This window comes from Labeo rohita, unplaced genomic scaffold, assembly GCF_022985175.1.
Source record: "Labeo rohita strain BAU-BD-2019 unplaced genomic scaffold, IGBB_LRoh.1.0 scaffold_316, whole genome shotgun sequence".
In the NCBI taxonomy this organism is placed as follows: Eukaryota; Metazoa; Chordata; class Actinopteri; order Cypriniformes; family Cyprinidae; genus Labeo; species Labeo rohita.
The window spans coordinates 38,637-66,240 of record NW_026129234.1 but is presented as its reverse complement, the minus strand read 5'-3'; the positions used below and the strand labels follow the sequence as shown (position 1 = coordinate 66,240).

Sequence of the window (27,604 nt, the reverse complement as noted above, 5' to 3'; positions counted from 1 at the left end):
ATCCATTTGTGCCAGGCTGGGGAGAAAGGTATTGTAATTATGTAAATTATGTGAAAAATAATGTGTTTTTGCATGAGAGCATGTTCTAGTACACCCCCAAAACAAAATCAAGACTTTGTAATAGAGCATAATATGACCCCTTTAATTTTTTAAAGGTTTTTATTTGGTAAATCATATCTAATTGTAAGTCTACAATATGTTTAAATGTCCTTGTTTTTTCATCTCAACAGCCAGTTCTCTGACTTCTGTAACTGGTAAGTAACAAGCTGTTAGTCACCTATTTTTAAACACAGATTTGATTCTAGCTGCATCATGACATAACCAGTCACTGTTTTGACTAGTCTGCAAGTTTAGCATGTTGTAGGAAGTGAGTTGTATTATAATGAAGTTATTTTGTTTTTTAGGACATTACAGTATCAGACTGGTGAATGGTAATAATGACTGCTCTGGAAGAGTTGAGATCCTTTATAATGGCCAGTGGGGGACAGTGTGTGATGACGACTGGGACATGAATGATGCTGCTGTGGTGTGCAGACAGTTGAGATGTGGAAGAGCTGTGAGTGCATATAGCAGTGCTCATTTTGGTCAGGGAAGTGGTCAGATCTGGTTGGATGATGTGAGATGTTCAGGAAGTGAATCATCACTCACACAGTGCTCACATCCTTCATTTGGAAAACATAACTGTGGTCATCATGAAGATGCAGGTGTCGTCTGCTTTGGTAAAAATGCATGTTTTCAAATTATGCTTTTGCTGTTCACCTTGATATTTTATAGTATTTTCTTAGGTTACATTTTTTTACTAACTTTAGATCTGGTTGTTTAAAGCTAAGTGTTTTTAAAATGTGCTATTTGCTTGTAATAAAAATAGTACTTCAACAACTAAAACAGTATAAATCTTAAGTGTTTGGTTTCAAATAATAATAATTATAAGCAAAGATCTGAAAATAATAGGGGCCATGCATGTTTGGTGTTCTTCTCCCAACAATGTCAAACATATGCAAAGTACTTACAGCAAACCAAAAATAACAACTTTTTATTTACATTGTACTATCATTTTTAAGGCCAACTACCAGACATAAAGTTGGTCAATGGTTCTGACTCATGCTCTGGAAGAGTTGAGATCCTTTATAATGGCCAGTGGGGGACAGTGTGTGATGACGACTGGGACATGAATGATGCTGCTGTGGTGTGCAGACAGTTGGGATGTGGAAGAGCTGTGAGTGCAAATGGCAGTGCTCATTTTGGCCAGGGAAGTGGTCAAATCTGGTTGGATGATGTGGGATGTTCAGGAAATGAATCATCACTCACACAGTGCTCACATCCTTCATTTGGAACACATAACTGTAGTCATTCTGAAGATGCAGGTGTCGTCTGCTTTGGTAAAAATGCATGTTTTCAAATTATGCTTTTGCTGTTCACCTTGATATTTTATAGTATTTTCTTAGGTTACATTTTTTTTTTAACTTTAGATCTGGTTGTTTAAAGCTAAGTGTTTTTAAAATGTGCTATTTGCTTGTAATAAAAATAGTACTTCAACAACTAAAACAGTATAAATCTTAAGTGTTTGGTTTCAAATAATAATAATTATAAGCAAAGATCTGAAAATAATAGGGGCCATGCATGTTTGGTGTTCTTCTCCCAACAATGTCAAACATATGCAAAGTACTTACAGCAAACCAAAAATAACAACTTTTTATTTACATTGTACTATCATTTTTAAGGCCAACTACCAGACATAAAGTTGGTCAATGGTTCTGACTCATGCTCTGGAAGAGTTGAGATCCTTTATAATGGCCAGTGGGGGACAGTGTGTGATGATGACTGGGACATGAATGATGCTGCTGTGGTGTGCAGACAGTTGGGATGTGGAAGAGCTGTGAGTGCAAATGGCAGTGCTCATTTTGGCCAGGGAAGTGGTCAAATCTGGTTGGATGATGTGGGATGTTCAGGAAGTGAATCATCACTCACACAGTGCTCACATCCTTCATTTGGAACACATAACTGTGTCATCATGAAGATGCAGGTGTCGTCTGCTTAGGTAAAAATGCATATGCTGTACATCTTGATATTTTATAGTATTTTCTTAGGTTAAATTTTTTACTAACTTTAGATTTGTTGTCTAAAGCTAAGTGTTTTGAAAATGTGCTGTTTGCTTGTAATAAAAATAGTACTTCAGCAACTAAAACAATATAAATCTTAAGTGTTTGGCTTCAAGTAATAATAATTATAAGAAAACATCTGAAAATAATAGGGCTATGCATGTTTGGTACTCTTTCCCAACAATGTCAAACATATGCAAAATACTTACAGCATACCAAAAATAATAAATTTTTAATTACATTGTACTTTCATTTTCAAGGCCAACTACAAGACATAAAGTTGGTCAATGGTTCTGATTCATGCTGTGGAAGAGTTGAGATCCTTTATAATGGCCAGTGGGGAACCGTGTGTGATGATAACTGGGACATGAATGATGCTGCTGTGGTGTGCAGACAGTTGGGATGTGGAAAAGCTGTGAGTGCACATGGCAGTGCTTATTTTGGCCAGGGAAGTGGTCAGATCTGGTTGGATGATGTGGGATGTTCAGGAAGTGAAGGAATTCTTACACAATGTTCACACCGTGGATTAGGAAAACATGACTGTAATCATGGCGAAGATGCTGGTGTTGTTTGTTCAGGTAAGTAAAATCTTCAGCATCTTCACACATTATTTGGGGCAGAAATGAGCAACAGAAATTACAGTAAGCTTCATGAATGTCATGTTTATATTACAGTATGTCTTAACAAACTATTTAGAATAAATACTGTAATAAATTTAGCTTTCGCCAACCTAGTGACACCAATTAAGGTAGTGAATTTAACTTTCGCCAACCTAGGGAGGTGAAATAGGGTAGTGATGGGTACTCATGTCACAGCTGACGTTATGATTCTTGGATCACGTGTCAGTTAATGTGTGGTTATGAGTACATCACATAAGAAAGATTGGTGGGATCTCTAACTTGTAGAACCTCTTCTGTATTATCAACACAAGGAAGACACAAATTGTAATAAAATAAATTTTATTAACAAAAGATAGACAAGAGTAATCAACAACTACTAAATGAATACCATGAATGAAAAAGGAATAAAGTGCATAAGATGCATAAAAAGCAAGTGATTATGTTGGGTGTTGCTATGTCAGAGCTACGTTATCTGGAAGGATAAACTGTTGCTACTCTGAAACAAATAAGGTGAAGAACCTTATTATGCCTCAAACAAATACATGTAAGATTTGTTATCAACTGCAGTCAGCTATATAATATCTAATGTAAATTAGAAAATCATATACTGGTAATATACAACAATGCCAAGGTCTCTGGAAGAGGTTTGGAAGTGATATTTATGTTCGCTGCAGTTGAGTGAGCAGTCCGGTGGCGGCGACTTCTTCCACTGGTGGCACTGGTGGCAGTACAGTGGGGAAAGGAGCAGGAATCCGTTTCGGCAGCCTTGAAGATGAAGCGCTGTAGGATGCTGATCTCCTGGAGCACCAAGGGTCCCAAGATCTGGAACACGCAGATGTGGCCCTGAAGTAGGTGCTGAAGGTCCTTAGCTTGGAACACGCAAGCAAAAGTACCTGAAGTGAAGGTTTGCTCGCCGGAGCTTAACCTTGCTGCAAATGTCTGTGTGTCTTCTGCCTCTCTGGGCTAGAGACTCAGAACAATCCGCTTTGTCTCTCTAGGATGGAGACTCAGGACACTGCATCTGTTGTTATCTCACTGGACGAAGACTCTGAACATAGATTGTCTCTTTCCTCACAGGCTAGAGGCTCAGAACGTGGTCTTATCTGTTGCTGCCTCAAAAACTGGAGACTTGGACTTGGTATCTGTTGTTGTCTCACCTTTGCAGGCCGGAGACTCAGAACGGAGGTGTTTCTGCTATTAACTAGACGGGTTTCAAACTCAGAGTGTCTTTTGGAAAGGTACCTTTATCCCTTTCCGATGAGGAGGAGATTGCAATTTGGTGCTTCTCCATTTCCATGCTGTGATTGGCTGATTCCATCAGAGTGGGGGGACACAAGGTGGCCCACCCTTCTGTCCTCCTGTGGAATTTATTTGCATAGTCCAAACACAAAGCTAGAAAAGTGTCACTAAAGTTTCACCAGTGCGTTTATCACTTTCCAAACCATAACCAGAATGCATTTGGCAATGTTACGAACACATTAAGTCCAAACATGATGGGAAAAGATTGAACTGTCATGCATGCATTAATTTGTCCATTAACAGCTGAGTTTGTGTAAGATGTTGCACTACACGTTGCTATCACATGGAATACTTATTTCTCTGAATAAGTATAAGATGTGTGTGTTGTATTGTGCATCAGTTTTAAGGTTTGAAAACAGTTATGAATGGATTTGGATAGATCTCCATGATCTCTCTTAGTTTCACCCACTGCTGCTGCATCTGGAGGTCCTAAGGAATTTTTATGGCCGGGTCACAGGCCAAACCATTAGGAATCAGTCTCAAGGTGGGTGAAGGGCACAAACTGCATTTTGACCAATAGGAAGTTCTGTCCTTCCCGGGCTTTGTACCAAAGGTGGTCTTCTTGCGCTCTAAGAGATGTCTGGCTGTTGTCCTGGCATCTTTATCTGATGCGTTGGACAGTTTGTTTATGTTAGTTCACCAAGATCCAATCAAAATGTAGCAAACCTCTGTCCAATATGTGGTCAGGGAGGTGCCCCCTTGCCATAAACTGGGCCCCAGAATGTGCTCTCCACTACAATACATATTTAATTTGCAGGTGAGCTGCAGATGCCGACCCTTTCCCTGACCTCCGCACATGCAGTTGTTTCTCATGGAGAAAATATCCAGTTCAGATGCACAACACCTAAACCAAGATGTAATGTTAATGCTGAATTCCAGCTCTTCAGAAATGGTTTATCTGTATCCTCCCAGACACATGTATCTAGTGTGACTTTCAACCATAATGTAGACATTTCACATCAAGGCAGCTACAGCTGTCAATACTCCTACCAAAACAACATCAAGTCACCTTTGAGTAACACTGTTATTATCACTGTGGGTGAGTGTGTTTAGTCTTGTCTCATTGCCTACATCATAGATTACATGCATTAGTAAACGTATAAGTAAACACATTTTGTAATGATGCCTTTTTTGCAATTGAGACATTTTGTAAAATTGCTGTGGATTAAAATTTTGATTCCAAAAAGATGCATTTCTTAAAGTCATCTTTATTTATTTAAAGAAAAGTAACCATATAAATGTATTGTTCTTGTAAATTTTTTTCTTTAGTGGACTTTGCAGCAGCCCAACATTTCCCACAGTGCTCCTGATGGACAGTTTGTCGTGGGGTCTCAGGGGCCAGTGATCACCAGGGGCCACAGTTTCACTATCATCTGTTCCACTGAATCTCAGTATCCTGGAGGCTCTTTTCACCTGTTCAGAGGGTCAAACATCACCAGGAGTGAGTCAGCTGTCAGTCACTCTGCCTCCTTCTCCTTTTCTGAGGCAGATTATTCACATGAGGGAAACTACAGTTGTGTTTATGAAGTCAGTGTCTCCTCACGCTCCTTCCGTTCATCTGCCTCTGAACTGCTGCTAATCACTATCACAGGTACTGATGTGTAAGAGTCTAAAAACAAGCTGGACTGCTGGTAATGAAAGTTTAACTCAAACACGTGTGTTTCTCTCAGCCTCCCTGCTTCCTGTCATTGGTGCTGCAGTGTCAGCTGTGCTGCTCTTATTGTCTGTCCTCATAATCATCCTCCTGCTGAAGAGAAGACAAAAACAAAGGAACAAGGAAACTCATTCAAAGTGCTCTTTTACTAAAGGTAACAATGTTGCATTTCATAAAAGAAATCAGAAGTCAGATGATGTCTTCTGTTTCAACTTTAATGTAATTATGTCCCTCTTCATGCAATGTCTATAGGTGCAGCTAACACATATGCAGGTGCATCCCATGATAACAAAAATGAAGAAGGTGATGAGGCTGATTATGAAAATGTAGAACTTGGTGAAAACATGGATCATGATGACTCTGAACAGGACTATATTAATGTGGACTCTGATCACTCTGAACAGGACTATATTAATGTGGACACTGATCAGTCTGAAGAGGACTATATTAATGTGGACACTGATGACTCTGAAGAGGACTATGTCAATGTGAATGATACGGAAAATAAAAGTGTGGTAGACAAATCTGATGATAACATTTATGAAAGCTGTTGTGATTAATACTGAGTGACTAGAGACTAATACTCAGTCATTTGAGAGACTGGTCTTGGCCTACCTGAAGAATATCACTGGACCTTCCCTGTTGCAAAAAAAAAAAAAAAACAGCATATGCTGGTTATGTATGTTTTGAATCATGGCTGCTGGTTTGAGCTGGTTTAAACTGGTCCTTAACTGGTCATGAGCTAGTTTGAGCTGGCCCTTAGCTGGTCTTAAACTGGTCCTAAGCTGGTCCTGAACAGGAGCTAGTTGCTTAGGACCAGCACATGATCATGTTAGGACCAGCTTAAGCCAGCTCATGACCAGCTAAGGACCAGCTCAAACCAGCAGCCATGATTCAAAACATACATAATCAGCATATACAGTTGTTTTTCAACCAGGGTTGTTAGATCCTTTTCAGCTTGCCTACAGATCAAACTGATCACCTGTGAATGATTAAGTCAACACAAGATTGTATTACATCTTGAAACACCTCGACAAATCTGGGAATAACACAAGGATCTCATCTGTGGACTTCAGCTTGGCCTTCAGTACCATCATGCCTGATCTTGACCCAGCTCTCCGTGCCCACCCCGATCTGTCAGTGGATCACCAGCTTCCTGACAGACAGGCAGCAGCTAGTGAGGCTGAGGAAACTCACATCTTGTACCCCCACTATCAGCACTGGTGCCCCCAGGGATGTGTTGTCTCCTTACTGATCTCCTCCAAACACTGTACTTTAAGGGACCCCTCTATAAAGCTCCTAAAGTTTGCAGATGAAACTATGGTCATTGGTCTCATTCAGGATGGTGACAAGTCTGCATATGGTTAAGCAGCTGACTATCCCCAATCACAACAACCTAAAACTCAACACGCTCAAAACAGTGGAGGTGATGGTGAACTTCATGTACAGCACTGTGGCAGCAATAGAGACATTCAGATTCCTGGGCACCACCATCTCTCAGGACCTGAAGTGGGACAATCACATCGACTCTATTGCCAAAAAAAAAGCCCAGCAGAGGTTGTATTTCCTTCATTTGTCACGCCCAGCCCACTTCCTATTTGAACTGTTTCTCTTTGGCCAGTGCTACAGAGCACTGAGCACCAAAACAGCCAGACACAAGAACAGCTTTTTCCTTCAGGCCATATTCCTAAAACCTAAAAATATATAACAGCTCAGGACTGCACATCATAACTTCTCAAAACTGTTCATCTATAAATAGCACATTTGCATAGTCATAAATCTGTTTCTTTTCTTTCTTTCCCTTTATTTTACATTTATTCTCTTAATCATTAGTGTTATATTTAATTTTATTACCTTCAATTATATGTTTGTATGTAAACATGTCTGTACTTTTTGATTTTATATTTGCTCCTTTGATTATCAAGACAAATTCTTTTTGTATTTAAACATGCCCTGGCAATAAAGCCCTTTCTGATTCTAGTTATATTTGATTGCTTTGATTATAAGAAATACTAATAATAATTCAAGTGTACTGTAGCCTACACAAGCCCTGTCCCAAATCACACCCTAAACCCTCATGGTCTTCCTCTGAGTCCAAATTTTCATGACATAATCTTCAAAATGATTTACCATTTGTCATATACAGAAAAGACAAATTATGCGAGTCATTTATGGTGTGGTGTGTTGCAGACCGGGTGTGGTGGGCTGCTCTGTGCCAAAAAGTCCAGGGTCACTTTTCGGCCCCAGTCCACCCCTGCATGCATCTTTCATTCTGTAATTGTATGTATCTGATGTTTAATATGTGCTGTGGGCTGAAATAAACCTAGATTAAACACACCACAGACACAGCCCAAAGCAAAGGCATTCTGTCAGTGGCACTGAGCTTTGCCGCTATATAGTGGACATTTACCGTTAGGTTTGATATTCAGCTGTTATTGTGTTATTTTCAACACATTTGTAATATAATCTTCAAAAATACACAAGATTACATATCTCAAGATATGCTGTTGATTTTATAAACGTTTGTAAACCCAACCAGTATAATCAAATGAAACCATCTGACAGCACTTGAACTGCTCTGCCTTGGTGTGTGAGTATGTTTAGTAATGTTTTTTTCAGCACAAGGCCAGTGTAACATCACAGTGTAGTGAGCTAAGCTAACAGTTACTCTTCATTAAATGAAGCTTAACTACACTAAAGCTACAGCCTTGGGTAATGTAGCAAGCTAAGCTTCAGCAACATGGCAAAAGTAGTTTACTACATCTAAGCTATTTTTTACATTTTCATTTTTCTATTGAACCAACATCATACCAAGTCAATGCTCTCTCAGTGATCAATTAAACTGTCAGTCATACAGGCATAAAAGTCCAGTTTAATTGTTTATTCAACCACTCTTCCAAACCAATTTGGCACAAAAATCAGTATAATGTACAGGGCTGGGTTTATCTCATATTTTGGGGGGTTAGGGGGGGGTTGAATTCTTTCTTGAAAAACATTTTTTTTTAAACAATGGCACCTGTTTCAGAATGTTGAATGAATAAAACAGGGAAAACACGAATTTTTTAAATAAAATAATTTATACATATAATTGAATAACATAGTCTATATATGAATGGGTGTTTGTCAACTGATTGCATGCCATCAGAGTTTACAGTGTTGACAGCTTCGTAAAAAAATAGCCTAATGGAAGTGCTGTAGTTTTGCTGTATATAGCTACTGAAATATGACAGACCGCACAAAAACAGCACTTTAATTTACTGCCATTTTTAAAGATAGTAATTGATTTCATGAATACAAGACTGTGAATAAAAAACAAGTGCCAAATGTAAGCCAGATTTGGCCCAGACCCTGTTACTATCTGGGAAGCAAAGCTAAATTCTATTGTAAATTTTTTTTTTTTTTTTTTTTTTTTTTTTTTTTTTTTTTTTTTTTTAAACATGCTAACATAAATTGTACGTCTTTAAGAGGAAAAATTAAACCCGACAGGTCACGGCGGCTAGGCCTATAAGTCACATTTTATTGTATTCTGAAATGAACAGGCCTACAGCGTAATGTTATAATGTTCCGACATTATTTCCCTCACTCCACAACAAATCCTTTAACTTTAACCGTATTCAGAACCGAACGAGGATGAATAAATAAATAAAAATAAATAAATAAATAAATTTGCCTAAACAATCCAAAACAAATTTAAAGCGAAACTGAAAGTAAAGTTGGGCTTATGTAGACTACCTCTCTCGCCACAAATACAAATGTTTCCATATCTGCAATGTATTTGAAGCGAAAATATTATGCATTGGGTAAGCTTTGTACTTCACGCATGTCGACGGAAAATATCATGATGAGCAAAAATGTGCCACGGCACCGGTGTTCACGCTGAACTGCACGTAACACACATTTAAATTGACTAGTGTAACTTTTGCGTGACTATGTTTTATTTGTCAAATGAACAGGCTGCAGTGCGCGATCAAACAGCTGAATAGCATATTCCGGCATTTTGGTCATAGTAAAGGCATAATTCGATACTGCAAAGTCCAAAGCAGTTTGAAGTGTCAAGAATATTAGCAAAGATTATTATAATTCGTTTAGACTAGAACACTGTTTAATTCTTATTTCGCTATGGAACCTGATCGTTTTTTTTTGTTTGTTTGTTTGTTTGTTTGTTTGTTTGTTTGTTTTTTGCTAAGAACGAACCGAAACATTTTGCCTTTCGCCATGAATTTGACAACCCACACCCACCCACTCCCCATCTCGTTCTTCTGAGTTTGAGATCTTCCCAGAGCACTAGCCTGCTTCAAAGACTAAAATCAAGGCGCCCACCACTAGTTCAAGTACTAAGTTTTTTTCTCAATACCGCTACAATAGAGGCAGTGCGTGCACTGCATTCACGCGTTTGCATTGCAGATTATACAGTTTTCTGTTGCTACGTGGGCGCTCAGTTTTTTTTTCTGACATTTAGCTAAAATATAAAGATTCAGCGCTTCACATAAGCAATTTAGTTGTCTCGACAACAAATGCTAGACTAAGACACACTTTTCTCATCTCCTCGAATGCAAAAAAAACATTAGCCTTTATAAATACAGTGCTGTATTATAAATACAGAAAACATGTACTTTTTCAATCAACACTTTATTTACCTCAAGTCTGCAAACACGCTGAGATGCTTCAAACTGCGCGCCGCACTTCATTCACGAGAGAGGCGGGAGGATTAATACGGTTTGACTGACAGTTTAATGAGCCAATGGCGTCACGAGGTTTAGTGGCGTGACGTCGCTTACTGACCCAGGATCAGTTATCCGTAGCAGTTATATTTCCGATTTGAGCTTAAAGTATAGAAAAATATATCGCTTTTAGCTTTTGTTGACGCTACCGCGCTACTTGATCAAAATAATAGCTACTGAAAAGCTATTTGATTCAGAAAACAGCGACGCTACCACCACGCTACTGAGAAATGTAGTTAAGCTAGCAGCGTCACTACTTGTAGCGACGCTACTGCCCAACACTGGTAATATCATACAGTTATACATTTCTTTTTAATTTATTATCAGCTTAATTAAAGTTTATACATGCTAGTTTGCATAGCAGAATTCGAGATAAATCTTTTGATTACTACTGGAGCTGCCAGTTTGCTAAGTTTTATTATTATCATTAAACAGCAAGCTCAACCTATGTAAAAGCGGCAGCATTTCTGTTGCACTCAGTGTCAGAATTCGCTCATACATTTTCATTCACTCCTTAAAGTGAACTATATTAGTATTAATATATAGGGGATGGTGAATGAGGGAGCGATTTCAAACACAGCAACAAACACTCTCCTCATGCCACTGGAGATGAATGATGCAGAGAAAGGGTTTCTCAGCACCATCTCTCTGCTGTGTGAAGGTACTGCAGCTTTTATCGACCAAATAGTTGTCAGTTTTAATATGCAAATTTCAAAGTCAGTTCAACATACAGTTTTTAAAGGTAGGTGTTTTTACATTTAGACATTAGTGTTTTAAAATTACATTTTATAGAACTGGCTATTTGGTCTCCTCAAATGTGTTAATTGCAATTGGGTTATTTAGTTACTCAGTATTGTGTGCAAAATACGTTTTTTATGCTTGTGTGGTTTAAGCAACTAGGGTTCATCCATTCTCACATGAGTGTGAGTAAATGATGACAAAATGTACATTTTTCCAGTGAAATATGCCTTTTTATGTTATATTTTGGACCTTGTATGGATGAAACAGTACAGTAGTCAACATTTGAAGTGGATCAAAAAAGTTAATCAAAATTCTCCTAAGAAAAAAATGGGTATTGTTTTTGGTTTTAGGACAACTTTGATAAAAGGTTTTGATCCACTTCAAATGTTGATTACTGTATAGACGAGACAGCAAATAACAGGCAAAAGAGAGAGGGGAACAGCATCAGCAAAGGACCTCAAGCCGGGCCTCAAACTCAGGTCATCAGAGGTGCAGCTCCACTATATGTTAGAGCACTGCCCCCAAGACCCACCAACATCAGATGAACTGGACAGATAAAATGAATACAAATATTTTTAGGGAAAAAAGACTGTCTCCATCTGCTCTGCCTCTGCGTCATGTATACTGAACCAATTGCATGAACCTTTGAACAGTGTGGTGAGCTGAAATAACTTCCCCTTTGACATGCTCTTCTGAGAGTGGAGTGTCATCCGTTTCACTGCAACTATGTACACAACATGCACAGACTTCAAGTCTATTCAGTTCTATCTGTTGTGAAAATCACAAACCCACTGTCCATTTCCTTTGAGTTGACTTTCCAAGCTGTGTTGTCCTGTGTCCTTCAAGTTTCTGGTGATACAAGTGGATACCATCACAGTCTGCTAGATCATGAGCTGAATTATCCAAAGATGAGAGTTACAGTGAGATAGTGGTGAGTAGCATTAACACATCTGCCCAGTCTCACTCTCTGCCGTAACAGTTTTTTTTACAACAGGCTTTTAATACAACTGCATCTCAGGAGGTTTCTGACAGTTCTTCTATTAAAGTGGCACCTCCATGTAGTGGTGTGGCTTAATGGTTACAGGTCTGAGCCACTAACTTAAAAAGTAGATTGTCTTTGCCTGACAATACAGCTCTGCTAAATATAAAGGGTGGAGGTAGGCTGTAGTAATCGTCTATGTTGGCCATTGTGGTGTATTTTTAAATACACACTTTTAACCACAAGTTTCAGAAAGCTTAAAATGTGTGAACAATGTGAAGATGTCCACATGCAGCAGCACATTTAGAGCATATGCCCTCAAAGAGATTTCATGCAGTTTCATTTGAAGAAGCAACTTGTGTTTGCTTTATAAAGAACAAAATAAGCTGACAACGTATTGCTTATTTGCAAAGTCTAGTGGAAACATCTAGTGTACATCAGGTGGCAGAATGCTGAAAGGTTGAACTAAAAACAAGTACTAAATATTTAGTACAGAGAATATTTAATTTAGAGGGTAGCAGGTATTTTACAGATATCAGTGGTTACTGGGGTTAGTTTCTACATGAACATAAATACATAGTCTCTGAGAAGCTGATGTGTATAGCGAGACAGGGGCGGGATCAGTGAAAAGCGGAAGTGTTGTAGTTCTGTTCACACAGAGCTGGTGTCTGTCTGACTCAGAGAACATGTGAAAGGCAACAGAGATACACATCACGCACATCAATCAATGAAGGAACAGAAATGCTGAGACCACTCCTTGACTTTACACTTGGTAAACAATTTTTAAATTGATACCTTTTAATTTATTATTATATTAAATGATATTGACTGTTTTGAATTAAAAAATCATTTATATAAATGAGAAGGCTTTTTACAAATATATAAACTCAATGTATCTGGGACATTTGTAGCAGCGTTGTCCTGCATAAAAAGCAGTTTTTTATTGCAAACAAATGTGTCATATTTATGTTATCAAAGAAAATGTAAGACAGCAAATGTGAAATATTATTTTCTAATGAAGAACTTTCCTATGTTTTCTCTTTGACAGTCATGGTTTTGAGTAATTACCTGGTTACTGGTAAGTGATATTTTCAGGATCACAAAAGCTTAAATGTTTCTACTCTATGTTATTGATAAAGGAATAGTTAACTTAGAATTTTAGCTTTCTTTTTTTCTATGGAATACACAAAAAGAAATTAGAAAAAGGAGAAATGTTGAAGACTGTGCTTGTCGTTTTTTCATTCAGTTACAATGAAAGTTTCAGGGTTAAAAAATGTCAAAAAAAAGTTGTCAATATGCAGTATTCTAGGTTTTCTGAAACCATACAGTACCTTTGTTTGAGGAATGTACTGAAATTGAAGTCATTATAAACTGAATTTGAGTAAGCTGTTAACTGCCGTGATCAGTGAGTCAGAACTTGAGAACTGCGTCAATCAGATTAATGGGTAAATCATTCAAGAGAAGTTCCTGAACATCATTTCGGGAGGTGTGAACCCATCTAATATTTCAAATAACTTCAAACGCATGTAAGCAGACGCTTACCTTGGTCTGGCATCAGCTGTTTTGGCAACCTCCACCTCCCCAACTCTACCAACATCATTTAGACATCTTTTTACCCATACTCATCTTCCAAGCATTAATAATCCATTCTGTTCTTTCACTTTTAAATTGAACAGAACAGTCAGAAGATATTTCTGTCATGACAACTCTTGGAGGGTTTGGCATGGTAATGTACATCACAATGTTAATGTGTTTGGTTTTGGTGGAATAGATCTGCTACACTGCTGCTACTGCAGCAGAGCAAGTACAGAGACTTGCTACTGCCAATACATCCACAACATGCTGCTGTGAGCATGTAAGAAATACTACTGCTGATGCACATACAACATATATGTGACCCTGGACCACAAAACCAGTCTTAAGTAGCACGGGTATATTTGTAGCATTAGCCAAAAATACATTGTATGGGTCAAAATGATTGATTTTTCTTTTATGCCAAAAATCATTAGGATATTAAATAAAGATCATTGCATGCTGCAACTGCTAGACCAAGCACTAGCAAAGTATTTGAAATGATACAAATACTGCTGCTGATACAAAAAGAACCAATCAGCTGCACCATGTGATAATGATGTCATTATGTCAGAATAAATTTGATCTATCGGACTGCACCAGTCATGACAGAATATTGGGTGTGTAAATGATAACAGAACATTTATTTTAGGTGAACTATACCTTTAAAGCAGACAGCAGGTTGGTTTATTTGAGAATATTTGAGTTGAATGTTTGCTTAATTTTCTCTGTTTAGCAGGTAAACAAAACATCAGTCTGGTCAATGGTTTAGATGTCTGCTCTGGAAGAGTTGAGATCTTGTATAGTGGCACATTCAAACCGGTGTGTGCTCACTCATGGGACATTGATGCTGCTGCTCTGGTGTGCAGAGAGTTGGAATGTGGAAGAGCTGTTATTGCAGAGGGCCAGGGTCTTTTTGGGGTAGGGGATAAAAGCAGTTGGCTGAGTACTGTCAACTGTAAGGGAGACAAGTCATCCATCATAGAGTGCTCTCAACTGAATGGAAATCAGTGTGATAACAACGCTGGAGTCATATGTTCAGGTATGAGCATTTAGTCTTTCCATGGTGTAGTTCAACAGCACTGGGTTTAGTTGCCGGGATTCTTCAGTCATTCTTTTAGCGGACTACAGTATGCCAATAGGTGACTGTGACTGCCTTTAATAATGATGTGCAGTCATATTTGCAAAGTGAGATTTTTCTGGACAAATCTCCATTGTTTATTGTCATTAGTGTAGTGATAAATGAAGCAGAGCTCACACAAAAATCACTTCCAAACCAAGCAACTTTCTGCTGGTCAAGTCAGTAATGGTGCATTTCCGTGAGTGAAACCTACATAGGGAACTATTGCTCCCATGCAAAAATCCTGATCACACAGATTCTGTGAAATTTTGCATTGCAATGACCGCACCTTGATTCATGAGCAAGCTAAATATCAGTTAAAACGTAATAATTTAGCAGAAACATTACAGTAGTAGGTCATTCTGGTGTACTCTTGTTAATGTATTAAAATCTCTCCTCCAGCTTCTTCAATTGTTATCATTGGTGGTGTGGTAACAACTGTACTGCTCATACTGTGTGCACTGCTAATTATTATCCTGGTGAGGAGAAGATTAAAACAAAAGAAAATCCAAGTATGCTCCAATTCAAAAGGTGAGAATGATTTATGAGAATGACGTCCTTTAAGTTTACTTTGGGTGCCTGCAAATACCACTGCTGAAACGTCTTACCACAATAATAAAACTTTTTTTTTAATGTACTTTGTTTTCCAAGATGCAGTTAATATGCAAGACGTGCTCCGTAATGACGAGAATGAAGAGAACGCTGAGGATGACTATGAGATTGTAGATATGGATAATCGTGAAGATGTAGACTCTGACTCTGATCAAGATTATGTCAATGTAAATCAGGATGACTCTGAACCGGACTACATCAATGTGGAAACAGACAATTCAGAGCAGGACTATGTCAATGTCGATATTACAGAACACAGAAGTACGCCAGGCAATAATTATGAAGAATTATGAAAGCTATTTGATTTGCAAAATATAGGACCCAGGACCATTTGAATGAATAACAGCACTAAATACCAGACAACAGTCCATTACCACACAAAAGTGGCACACAAAAATGGAGCCAGAATTGCCAGACAAGGAACAAGTAAAATCAGCACTGAATTATTCATTATATCCGTGTCAGTATAATCAGTGTCCAAGTATGAATTATTCTTTGTGTATGAAGAGAACAAAGACTCTTTGGACATTATTAAGCACTAATAATAAATAAGAGGCTTATGAATTCTCTAGAAATCTGTGGAATATGAGTGTGGATTCTATTTTCTTGTAGCAAAGAATCAGTTTGTCTACTTCACTGAAAATAGTGGCACTAGCAAGTAAGCAGCTAGCTGTTTTAGCTTAAGCAACAAGTATGAACATTTTCTTCAAAGTGATATAGTGTTTTTGACACATCTTCTTAAGATGTGTTCTCTAAAGAAGCAACTGATAAGGAACTTCGTAGAGAGAGAAAGCAGTAGCTGTATCCGTTCACAGTGTGACACAACCCCTCCGATGTGTGTCTTCCGCTCTCAGTTGTTATTGTTAGACACCCGCTAATGAGTTACCGTTACTGTGTGAGGTCTGCCTTTTATCATAACTGCCCACTGAAGACCTAAATAATTTAATTTAAATTCAAATATGTTTAAACAACAGTTTAATATATGTTTGTGCTCTGCACAATGATCATTTAAGTTTCCTCTGAATATAGCTGTCAAATTATAAAATTATATGTTGCTAGAATACGCTGTACATGCAGTTTATATTTCTCTGGAGGAAATATAAGGAAATGTGAACATGTTGACACTGTTTAACAGTCTCTGCTCTCTGTGTCCAAAAGGGCACTTCCCCAAATCTGATTCACAGCTTAATCAGTGTGTTAACTTATTCTGAGAACAGAACTCTTCTCTGAATGTGTTGAAAGTGCATCCGCCAAAAAAAACACGATTAGGAAATCCCACTGAATGCTAAACTTTAACTTTAAGTTTATCTGCATATCTGATATGATTTCTTTATTCCCTTTTGTAATTTCAATCACATCTAAACAGTTTGTTTCACTTCCAGACAAAAATATTTAAACAGTAAGATTCAGATGATCTTTTTAAAAAAAAAACACATTTAGGAAGTTGATCATATATATCATAAAAGATGCTTTTTTTCATATGTGCACAAGGGCAGCATGAATGTTCATCCACAGCTCATTAAAATAAGACTAGCTATCAACACAAAAAATATGTGCACACAAAAAATATGATCAGTTCAAAATATTCAAATAATAAGTTTTGGTGTAAGTTACCTTGTATAAGAATACCATCTTAAGTTAGTGGTGCAGCAACTGTGGCGGCAGGACATGATGTCTCCGTTCCTTCAGAGAATGAGGATTACACATGTAACCAAGATGTTCCCTTTCAGTCTGTCACATTTGACATCACATTGTGACCGACAAATTGGGAATCCCTACCAAAGTGTCACTGATGCTGCCCCTTCCAGTGCCCTGCGTAAGCCTGCACCCTGGAGGGTGCAATACTCCTGGTAAAGTGAGTTTGCAACCGGAGCGGGCAGGGTGCGGGTTGTGCTTGGTAAGCCAAAGCAATGGCATCCATTGTCTAGTGGGTTTGCCACCTTAATAGACAAAAAGCTGTTCTGAGGTCCTAAAGCTTTATGTTCATTAAACGTACAGTCGCAGAGTGCAGACAGGACAGGGCAAAGCTAGGGCTTGGTTTGCTTAGGTAAATTGGCAATTGATTGCTTAGGCCTGATGGACCTGAAGCAACGGCATGGCGTGCAGGGCAGAGGCAGCGTCCCCACAGGATCTGTAATCACTGCCAGTCAGACTAGACTAGGGGTGTCAAACTCAGTCCCTGGAGGGCCACAGCCCTGCAGAGTTTTGTTCCAACCCTGCTCCAACACACATACTATGCAGTTTTCAATTAAGCCTGAAAGACTTGATTAGTTGGATCAGGTGTGTTTAATTAGTGTTGCATCACAACCAGTAGTGCACATTTCGTATGTTTCTGAATCTGACACACTCAGTTCAGTTCATGGATCTTTCTTCTAACGAGCTGATGATCTGCATCACAAGGCTCTGCAAAGTTAAGATACGCTCAAGTTTAAAATCAGTGTTGTCGCAAGTCAAAGGGACAGTAAAGAAGCTCTAAGAACTCTTTTTATGACAAGCGTTTTGTTTTTACTTCTTCAATGTATTAGACGACTGTGTGTTGTGTAAAGTCTGATGTGTTTGTACTTTGCTCGTTTACGAATATAGTTCTCACAATGTTGAGGCATTTAAGTGTTAAGGCGTTAAGGCGTTAAAATGTCAAAGGCGCAAAAGACATAAAGAAGACAACCCTGAGAATAAAACGCCCATTCTAATTAACCAAACTGTGTCTGTGCTGTCGTGAAGAAAGCAACAGGGAGAATCTCTGCATATGCCTTGGCTTTCCCACCACCAAGGGTAGTGAAGAAGTAGGAGACTAGGTCTGTTTCTGGCAGTAAAAGTTGCCATCCATAACCTAGTAATCTCCTCATGCACTTCTGGGCTCGGGACACAGTTAAGTTTTCCACTCAAGCCCGACCCTCTCGGCAGCCAGCGTAAGCATATCCATCTCTGGGTCAGATTTGGACAACCCTATCATTCCTGGAGGAGAAAGCCAGACCGTTATCCCCAGATAGAGTGGGCTCGCCCTCCAATGCAGCAATCGACATCTGGTCGACAAAAGGGAAAGCCAAAGAAAATGGCTGGTATGCTTAGTTTAGAAGGTCCAGCGTGATCCCCGGCCAAATCCACTGGCTGTGTAGAGGGGTGAGGGGGCCTGGGAGGTTGGTTCCTCGGAGGCAAAGCCCTCACAGTAACCCTCAGAGGACCCAAGCCACTACCTGAAGTAGACCATACCCCCCCCCCAGAAACCTAGATTGAGGCAGAGGTGAGGGAACTCTACTCTACCAGAATGTCATGCAACATCACACCCGTGTAATGCTAATGATTTGTGCAGCCTGCTGTGTGCGCACGCACGTCCTGATTTTGCGGAGTTAGATGTGTTCCTGGGTCAACATATTTTAATCCAAACAACATTTTAATCCAAAATTTTTAACTTGACCACATCCCTACACTTAAACCTAACCTTACCCATGAGTAATCCCTAAAATCAGAGGTAATGATAGATGAGTGACACTGATGTACAAGCACCAAACACTGATTGTAAGCCTAAACTTCACAAAAACTATAAACTGTTTTTTCAAATCTGATTGGTTAATCACAATGTTGTTCCAGGGTCAACAAAGACGTTGATCCAGGAACATGTCGTACTTGGTAAAATCAGGTTTTGCGTGTGCACACACTCTTAAAGAACAGCTCACAAGATCGTGACCACCGTTGCAGCACCATCACACCAACAAGAGGCTTCTCCCAAAAGAACTGGTTCTTTTTAGAAACACTAAAAAAACTAGATCGACCTTCATAGAGCAGAGTCGATAAACACTGCTCTGCCCCGAAGCGACAAGCTGATCTTGCATTTCACCTGCTGCCTATTTATACCCACGCTAACCTAATGCAGATATCGCATTGCAATGAGCATTGGCTCATTTAGTGTACACGTGAAGTAGATTCCCAATTTGTCGGTCACAATGTGTCATGGAAAGTGATCAACTGAAAGGGAAATGTGCAGAGAGAAAGTTGTATTTCTCACAAAAGCACCATCAGATTTTCTTATGAGCCAGGAAGTAAATATCTCTTAAATTCATAGGAATGTTTTGCCATCCTTGTAATTTTGCTTTTGTATGGCTGTTACAAATTTGTAATCTAATTAATAGTTTAGCTAACTTTTAATCTTAGAAGGAATAGTGAGTGATGAGTGAGTTTAAGAAGTCTTGGTAGTCTAAGATAAAAGAAGTAGATCCTTCTCATGTTTGTCATCTCATTGTGAATGTCTCTTTGGAATGTAATTCTTGTTATAAAGGCAAAACTGGTGAAAAGATATTTTCGGAAAGAGGCTGGGTAAAAAAGGGATGTTTCATTTTATTGTCTAAATGCATTTTTAAACAGTTAAAAGAGGAAGTGAATGAGTGTGTTTTGCAGTTTTAATTTTGCTGAAACGAACAGATCCATACATCTTAAGTGCACTTTGAAACAACGCAACGATCACAATGCCAAGCCCGTCTCTTCTCACCTTGATATTTGGTAAATTCAATGTTTCACCTTTATAGTTCCTATTTTTAATTACAGATGGAGTTTAATTGTTATTTAATGATGAAATATTAGTATTTGTCACAATATTCAAACTACAATAATATTTCATGCTTAAAACAGTATTATAAATGTTTATGAACTGTGTGAATTGGTGCTGGTGCCATATCTTTACTATACTATTGAATAAGTATGTTTATCAGCCATTTCTCAGGTTTAGTTTCAGAGCTTTTACCATTTTCTCTTTCTAAAAGTGAACTGAAACTAGTGGCTTATATGTAATGGTTTATGTTAAACTCAACTTAGACTAAGTCTAATTATCCTTCAGGGATGTTTGAGTTGCCTTGATTTAATTTTGACTGCTCTGAAAATGAAAATGATTTTAATGATGACTAAAATGGTTTAATGGGCCTGACATAGCTTTTTTAAAAAATAATGGATCGTGAAGAGTATGAAGAAAAAACTACGTCAAAGAACTAGGCTAGCCTTTCCCTGCAACTGTCACAGTCCGCTACGGTACACAATACATTATGGGGCGGTTTCGTGGACACAGATTAAGACAAGATTTAGACTAAAATGGTCCTTTAACCCAGATTAACAGAAACCTACTTTCTCTGTCATGGTTTTAAATAGTCTTAGACTTAGTCTAGTCGAGAGTGTAATGGGCTAATTTCCTGGAAGAGGACTAGTGCTACTTCAGGACTAAATTGAGGCTTAAATTATTACCAGGAGGCTTAATTTACCAAAACGCAGGTTTTACTTCAAATTAAGGTTGTGCTTTCAGTCTGCTGCCACTGTTTTCCTTGGATTTACTTTTCAGTTCCATACAATTTTAAGCTTTTTTTTGGTTCATTCCATGTTTATAGGCAACCTCTGACATTCTAATTCAGGTTAGCACAGTTGGTTTTAAATTAATCAAGTTTATTTTTGTTCAGGACTCTATAGTCCAGGTGTTAGTAATCTGTACTTATTCTGTGTTTCAGAAGGCCTACTTCTGTCTTAATTTAATCCTTGTCCAGGAAAGCACCCCATAGTGTCTATCTACATAGACAACATTGTCAAAAATTGTCAGTAAGCTAAATAGTCTTTTTTTCTGTTTTACTGTCTGCTACTGAATAGAAAAATGCCAAAGCAGCATTTTTTTGTTATAGTTCCCTTCTTAAGTTTTGGTCAGGAGAGTTGGCAGATTTCAAAGAAATGATGTAATGATGGTTACAGACACAGAATTTTTGTTCTAGCTTATCTATCCAGCTGGAGGACAGATAAACCAGAAACATATCTGATATTTTGAGCCAGTTTTAGAACAAACATTGGACACATTCCCACAGCAGCAGAATATGGTTGCATGTCCTGTATTGAGTCAATAATATGGTTACATGCACACACATTTCAGTTATTTATGGGACTGGCAAAAAAAACATTCTATAATCAAACTCACACACATGTACATTTCTAGGACTTACAAGTGTATTTTCAGTGAAGCCCTGTCGTGTGATTAGTAGTCAGCAGGGTTTTTTATGGTTTTGGTAAATTACAGAGCAGTGTTGCCAATTAATTTTGGGTGGAAGTTGCTAAAGGCAGGTCAACTTGTTGATAAAAGATGCTTAATAACACTGTGATGTCATTGCGCAATGACATTGTTGCATTACCATGGCACAAAACTGAATCACTGCATAGAATAACAATGACAGTACTCAAATCTCAGTGAAAATATAATTTGAAATATGTTTAGTTTTTTTTTTTTTTAGCTGTAAAGCACAGTCATTTTGACAATTTCACCTCTGAAAGAAGAGACTAATCCTGCCTTAAAGTGGTCTTTGAATGCCAATTTTCCACATGTTGATATGATTTTGTAGGGTCTTAATGAAAAGTCTAAAACATACTTTGGTTAAATTTCTCAATGGTAGTGTAAAACAGCACCCATTTTACCTTGTCAAAAACAGCTCTGTTCAGAGCAAGCCCTTTCAGTGCAATTAAATGCTAATGGACTTTTCTCACCCTGCCCCTCTCTTCCTGCTCAGGCATTGAAACAATGGCGGACAGTTCACAGCTCTCTCAGGGCAGGTCTATGGTTAAACAGCTGAGTCAATCAATAGTCGTGGGAGGGGCCTGTGCAGAACTATGTAATTCTGCCGAGAATCTCAGAACAGCCTGATCTAAGAAAGTGATGATTATTATTGGGATTTTTTGGTTGTGGTGGTTGTGTACACACACTGCCAACACACATTTATGTTCAAACAGCATGTAAAAAAGTGAATTTTGCATCCGACGACCCCTTTAAGTGGGTAGCACACCGGACGACAAGTGCAGCGCTGTACCACGCCACACCACGTCTTTAAAATTCCGTAGCAATGCATCAGTTTGTTTAAAAAAAAATGGATTTTGGTAATCACCAATACTTAGTTTAGGGCAGCTGTGGCACAAACCTTACATTGGGTGATGGTCTAACAAATTTGTTAAGCATTGTGTAATTGCATTTCCCAGGTATAGCAAAGAATCTGCCACTGCTGGGCGTACCCCCCTCCCCTTACCTCGGTTTAATGTCTTATCCGAAGGACTTTTTTTTTATAGTATAGTGTCCCCCATCACTACGCTGTGGCGTTAGGACCCACACAAAACACAGTGTGAGCACCCCCTGCTGGCCTCATTAACAGCAACCTAGTTTTTTCACTGGAGGTCTCCCATCCAGATACTGACCAACCATGCTTAGTGTCAGTGGGGCAACCAGGGTTATATGACTGTGGCATATGAATGAATTGGACATTTATAAAGCGCTCTCAGCCATATTTTTAAATGTCATGTTTTTATTCTTAACAGCAAGTGCTCTAACTTCTGCAGTTGGTAAGTAACAGACTATTTAGTCATTCATTTAAAACTCATTCTAGTTACATGATATTAAAGGAGAAGTCCACTGCCAGAACAAAAATTTACAGATAATGTACTCACCCCCTTGTCATCCAAGGTGTTCGTGTCTTTTGCCTAGTCTTAAGTCTTACAATGCTTGTTATGTCATTATGTTTTTTTTAGAAGGTTATAGTATCAGACTGGTGAATGGTAATAATGACTGCTCTGGAAGAGTTGAGATCCTTTATAATGGCCAGTGGGGGACAGTGTGTGATGATAGCTGGGACATGAATGATGCTGCTGTGGTGTGCAGACAGTTGGGATGTGGAAAAGCTGTGAGTGCACATGGCAGTGCTCATTTTGGCCAGGGAAGTGGTAAGATCTGGTTGGATGATGTGGGATGTTCAGGAAGTGAATCATCACTCACACAGTGCTCACATCCTTCATTTGGAACACAGAACTGTGATCATTCTGAAGATGCAGGTGTCGTCTGCTTACAAGGTATATCTGTTTTTTTCTGTAGTTTTGTTTTCTTTTTTATGTAATATTTACTTAGCATTACATTTTTAATTTTTACATTTGTAAAAATATCACCTAACATCAATTAAAAAACTAAAACCAAAAGATATGAAATAATAATAATAGAAATAGTAATAATAATCATTTAAACTAACAACGAGCACAGATACTTACCACATGACAGAAAAAAAAAAATCTTATTGTTTACATTTTTAAGACCAATCACAAAACATAAGGTTAGTCAGTGGTTCTGACTCATGCTGTGGAAGAGTGGAGATCCGTTATAATGGCCAGTGGGGAACCGTGTGTGATGATGACTGGGACATGAATGATGCTGCTGTGGTGTGCAGACAGTTACAGTGTGGATCAGCCATCAGTGCACCTCATAGTGCCGCCTTTGGTCAAGGCAGTGGATCGATCTGGCTGGATGATGTTGAATGTTCAGGAACTGAAGGAACCTTCACACAATGTTCACACCGTGGATTAGGAAAACATAACTGTAATCATGGTGAAGATGCTGGTGTTGTTTGTTCAGGTAAGTCAAATCTTAAGTATCTTCACACATTATTTTGAGAGGAAATGAGCAGAGTACATTACATTAAGATTCATGTTTTTCATAATTTTTCAACATTTCTTATTTCTACTACGTTTTTCTTTTCCAGGTGAGCTGCAGATGCCGACCCTTTCCCTGACCTCCACACATGCAGTAGTTTCTCGTGGAGAAAATATCCAGTTCAGATGCACAACACCTAAACCAAGATGCAATGTTAATGCTGAATTCCAGCTCTTCAGAAATGGTTTATCTGTATCCTCCCAGACACATGTATCTAGTGTGACTTTCAACCACAATATAGACGTCTCACATCAAGGCAGCTACAGCTGTCAATACTCCTACCAAAACAACATCAAGTCACCTTTGAGCAACACTGTTATTATCACTGTGGGTGAGTGTGTTCAATTTAGTCTCATTGCCTACATCATAGATGTAGACTAAAGATGGCTATAGATGCATTAGTTGCATGAAAGTAAATTAATTCTGTATGTCTGATCCTGATAAGATACAGTTTGTGAAGCCATTTATATTTATTTTAAAAAGTTAGCTTTATTGTTCGAGTGTCTGTAACCTGTTCTTATTTTCTAGTGAACTTGCAGCAGCCCAACATTTCCCACAGTGCTCCTGATGGACAGTTTGTCGTGGGGTCTCAGGGGCCAGTGATCACCAGGGGCCACAGTTTCACTATCATCTGTTCCACTGAATCTCAGTATCCTGGAGGCTCTTTTCACCTGTTCAGAGGCTCAAACATCACCAGGAGTGAGTCAGCTGTCAGTCACTCCTCCTCCTTCTTCTTTCCTGAGGCAGATTTTTCACATGAGGGAAACTACAGTTGTGTTTATGAAGTCAGTGTCTCCTCACGCTCCTTCCGTTCATCTGCCTCTGAACTGCTGCTCATCACTATCACAGGTACTGATGTGTAAGAGTCTAAAAACAAGCTGGACTATTGGTTGCGAAAGTTTAACACGTGTCTCAGTCTCTCAGCCTCCCTGCGTCCTGTCATTGGTCAGCTTTCCTACATAAAATGCAGTTAAAAGTAATTTATATAATCAAATATAAACTACGGAATCTAATACGTATCATATCACATACATATTAGGCAGCGGCTATTTGCATGAAGTATAAGTAGATGCTATTCAACTAAGTGAAAATAGCAGTATTTTCTTAGTGATATGCTATTTACACTTACTGCAAATAGCGATAGATTCTATTTACACTGTAAAATTATTGTAAAAATAAGCAATATTTTCTGCTGTTTATACTACTTCTTGCAGATATTGGCAAATATCTGCACGTCAGTATTGTAGTACATTATAAAAAGTATGCAGTAATAACATATTGACGGCGCGAGGACTGGAGTTGAGAAACGCTGACCGGGATCTATGACCTATACTGGATCCAGCCACCTGGGAGTGATTAAAACTTTTTGACTTCACTTTTCTTGAGGTGTGCAGCACACTTGGTGTGTCATCTATGTTTTGTTTTGTTTTTCTTAATACAGTCAGTGGGTAGGTGCCACTCATTTTTATGACCAGGCTAGATGGCCACAACATGGACAATGATGACAAGCTTTAAGTCAGGGGTGCCCAACCCTTTTCCTGGAGATCGATTTTCCTGCAGAGTTTAGTTCCAATCCTAATCAAACACGCCTGTTTGTAATTATCAAGTGCTCCTTGAGATCCTAATTAGCTGGTTCAGGTGTGTTTGGTCAGGGTTGGAGCTAAACTCTGCAGGAAATTCAATCTCCTGGACCAGGGTTGAGCACCCCTGCTTTGAGTAATTAACCCTTTTGCCAAACAATTGAGAGGAAAGTCTTGGTGCTTCACAAAGCTTTGTTTAACCATCACTATTAGAGAATCCACATTAACAAAGACAAGCCAAATTGGGAAGACAAAGAAGAAGCACTACAAAAACATGTAAAGACAACAACCAACAAAAAAAAACTGAAACACAAGCATTTATATAGACAAATGGTAACAAGGTACAGGTGCGGCTGATTAATCACTATGGAAAGAAACAGGGCAGCAAGTGAGCAAAAGAGGAACTAAACACAGGAAGTTAAATCATAAAAATAATTATATCTTGATAATTTACTTTTAATGAAAATAGTACCAGTGTGATTTAGTGTTTGGCCCATTGGATTATAATATAATATAATAATAGAAGAAGAAAACTTGTAAAAACCATAGGGTCTGAGCACATTTGTACTTGGTTCCTAACAATATTAAACACTTGTTATATACAATACAAATGCTGTTTGAATTTAATGTTTGTGATGTTTGTAACCATATAAATGCTTTCTTTTTTTTCTAGTGAACCTGGAGCAGCCCAGCATTTCCCACAGTGCTCCTGATGGACAGTTTGTCGTGGGATCTCAGGGGCCAGTGATCACCAGGGGCCACAGTTTCACTATCATCTGTTCCACTGAATCTCAGTATCCTGGAGGCTCTTTTCACCTGTTCAGAGGGTCAAACATCACCAGGAGTGAGTCAGCTGTCAGTCACTCTGCCTCCTTCTCCTTTCCTGAGGCAGATTATTCACATGAGGGAAACTACAGTTGTGTTTATGAAGTCAGTTTCTCCTCACACTCCTTCCGTTCATCTGCCTCTGAACTGCTGCTCATCACTATCACAGGTACTGATGTGTAAGAGTCTAAAAACAAGCTGGACTGCTGGTAATGAAAGTTTAACTCAAACACGTGTGTTTCTCTCAGCCTCGCAGCTTCCTGTAATCGGTTCTGCATTGTCAGTGTCAGCTGGGCTGCTCTTGTTATCTGTCCTCATAATCATCCTCCTGCTGAAGAGAAGACAAAAACAAAGAAACAAGGAAACTGTCTTAAGGTGCTCCTTTAGAAACGGTAACTATGCATTTCATGAAAACATCAGATTATGTCTTTTAAGTTTTAAAATTTCATTTTACGTCAACACTATGTTTATTAACAACTTTCTTTAATAAATATGCGCTTCATCTTTATGCAATATTACTAGGTGCGGCTAATACATATGCCGGTGCATCCTATGACAAGAAAAACGAAGAGGATGATGACGCTGATTATGAAAATGTACAAATTTATGCTAAAAACATGGATTGTGATGACTCTGAAGAGGACTATGTCAATGCGGACAGGGATGACTCTGAAGAGGATTATATCAGTGCAGACTTTACTGAGAATAAAAGTGTGGTAGAAAAATCTAATGAGAACATTTATGAATGCTGTTGTGATGAATACTAAGGAAAATACTACACTTAATGAGGCTCCAAAGAGAAATATGGCAGCCTTAATATTAATAAAGAAAATCCAGTTGATATATGTAATAGATAAGTGACTGATATGTAATCAGAGACAATAACAACAAAATAATTGTTTGCCCTCACTGTCTTTTTAATAATGATTGCTTTGAGATAACAAAGAGATATAGTATTGTGTGTATTATACGACACATATATATATATAAGTCAAATGCAACAGTATCTTGTATAATATAGTCAGTAGTAGTCGAATCAAGTGGTCTTCCTGTATAATTTGTGTGCTACATACTACAAAATAAAGTCAATAAAGTTGCAATTTAAAATGTTGCTATGTGCCTTGTAAGTAAGGACTACAAGTTTGGGCTGAAAAGTGGAGTGACCACTAGTCGTCCCAGCCATTGGCTGAACATCTAATGCATATGGCACACAAAATTTGAAACTCTTCAGGATTGGTTAAATTTGGTTAAATTAGGATTTCCGGGAGACGTGTGTCACGTTCTTTAATGCTTGGTCTGTTATTGT

General features: G+C 38.5%; 2 protein-coding genes across 4 annotated transcripts; both read left to right on the top strand.

Moving 5' to 3' along the window:
- On the top strand, positions 1-27,398 carry LOC127160284 (deleted in malignant brain tumors 1 protein). Of its 2 annotated transcripts, none has more exons than XM_051102946.1 (9): positions 1-254; positions 405-719; positions 1,062-1,379; positions 2,360-2,677; positions 4,776-5,057; positions 24,422-24,742; positions 26,147-26,467; positions 26,547-26,690; positions 26,821-27,398. In XM_051102946.1, exons 1-9 carry the CDS (start codon positions 197-199, stop codon positions 27,063-27,065), a joined length of 2,322 nt encoding a protein of 773 aa, XP_050958903.1. In that variant the 5' UTR covers positions 1-196; the 3' UTR covers positions 27,066-27,398. The 2 variants fall into 2 exon arrangements, with proteins under 2 accessions (XP_050958903.1, XP_050958904.1); XM_051102947.1 differs by lacking the exons at positions 1-254; positions 405-719; positions 1,062-1,379; positions 2,360-2,677; positions 4,776-5,057 and adding exons at positions 19,684-19,911; positions 22,735-22,758; positions 22,945-23,262; positions 23,498-23,815; positions 23,943-24,224.
- LOC127160285 (scavenger receptor cysteine-rich type 1 protein M130-like) lies at positions 12,761-16,111 on the top strand. 2 transcript variants are annotated; one of them, XM_051102948.1, is made up of 5 exons: positions 12,761-12,885; positions 13,162-13,191; positions 14,422-14,727; positions 15,208-15,336; positions 15,457-16,104. In XM_051102948.1, the coding sequence occupies exons 1-5, from the start codon at positions 12,855-12,857 to the stop codon at positions 15,708-15,710; spliced, it is 750 nt and encodes a 249-aa protein (XP_050958905.1). In that variant the 5' UTR covers positions 12,761-12,854; the 3' UTR covers positions 15,711-16,104. The 2 variants fall into 2 exon arrangements, with proteins under 2 accessions (XP_050958905.1, XP_050958906.1); XM_051102949.1 differs by having other exon boundaries at positions 12,769-12,885; positions 14,425-14,727; positions 15,457-16,111.
- Positions 27,399-27,604: the final 206 nt, after the last annotated feature.

Bases quoted from the DNA above. Each gene is read 5' to 3' on its own strand.
- LOC127160284 (XM_051102946.1), top strand. From the start codon at position 197: ATGTTTAAATGTCCTTGTTTTTTCATCTCAACAGCCAGTTCTCTGACT. The intron at 720-1,061 runs GTAAAAATGCAT...ATCATTTTTAAG, and splicing joins TGCAGGTGTCGTCTGCTTTG to GCCAACTACCAGACATAAAG. The intron at 1,380-2,359 runs GTAAAAATGCAT...TTCATTTTCAAG, and splicing joins TGCAGGTGTCGTCTGCTTTG to GCCAACTACAAGACATAAAG.
- LOC127160285 (XM_051102948.1), top strand. From the start codon at position 12,855: ATGCTGAGACCACTCCTTGACTTTACACTTG. The intron at 14,728-15,207 runs GTATGAGCATTT...TCTCTCCTCCAG, and splicing joins CGCTGGAGTCATATGTTCAG to CTTCTTCAATTGTTATCATT. The intron at 15,337-15,456 runs GTGAGAATGATT...TTGTTTTCCAAG, and splicing joins AGTATGCTCCAATTCAAAAG to ATGCAGTTAATATGCAAGAC.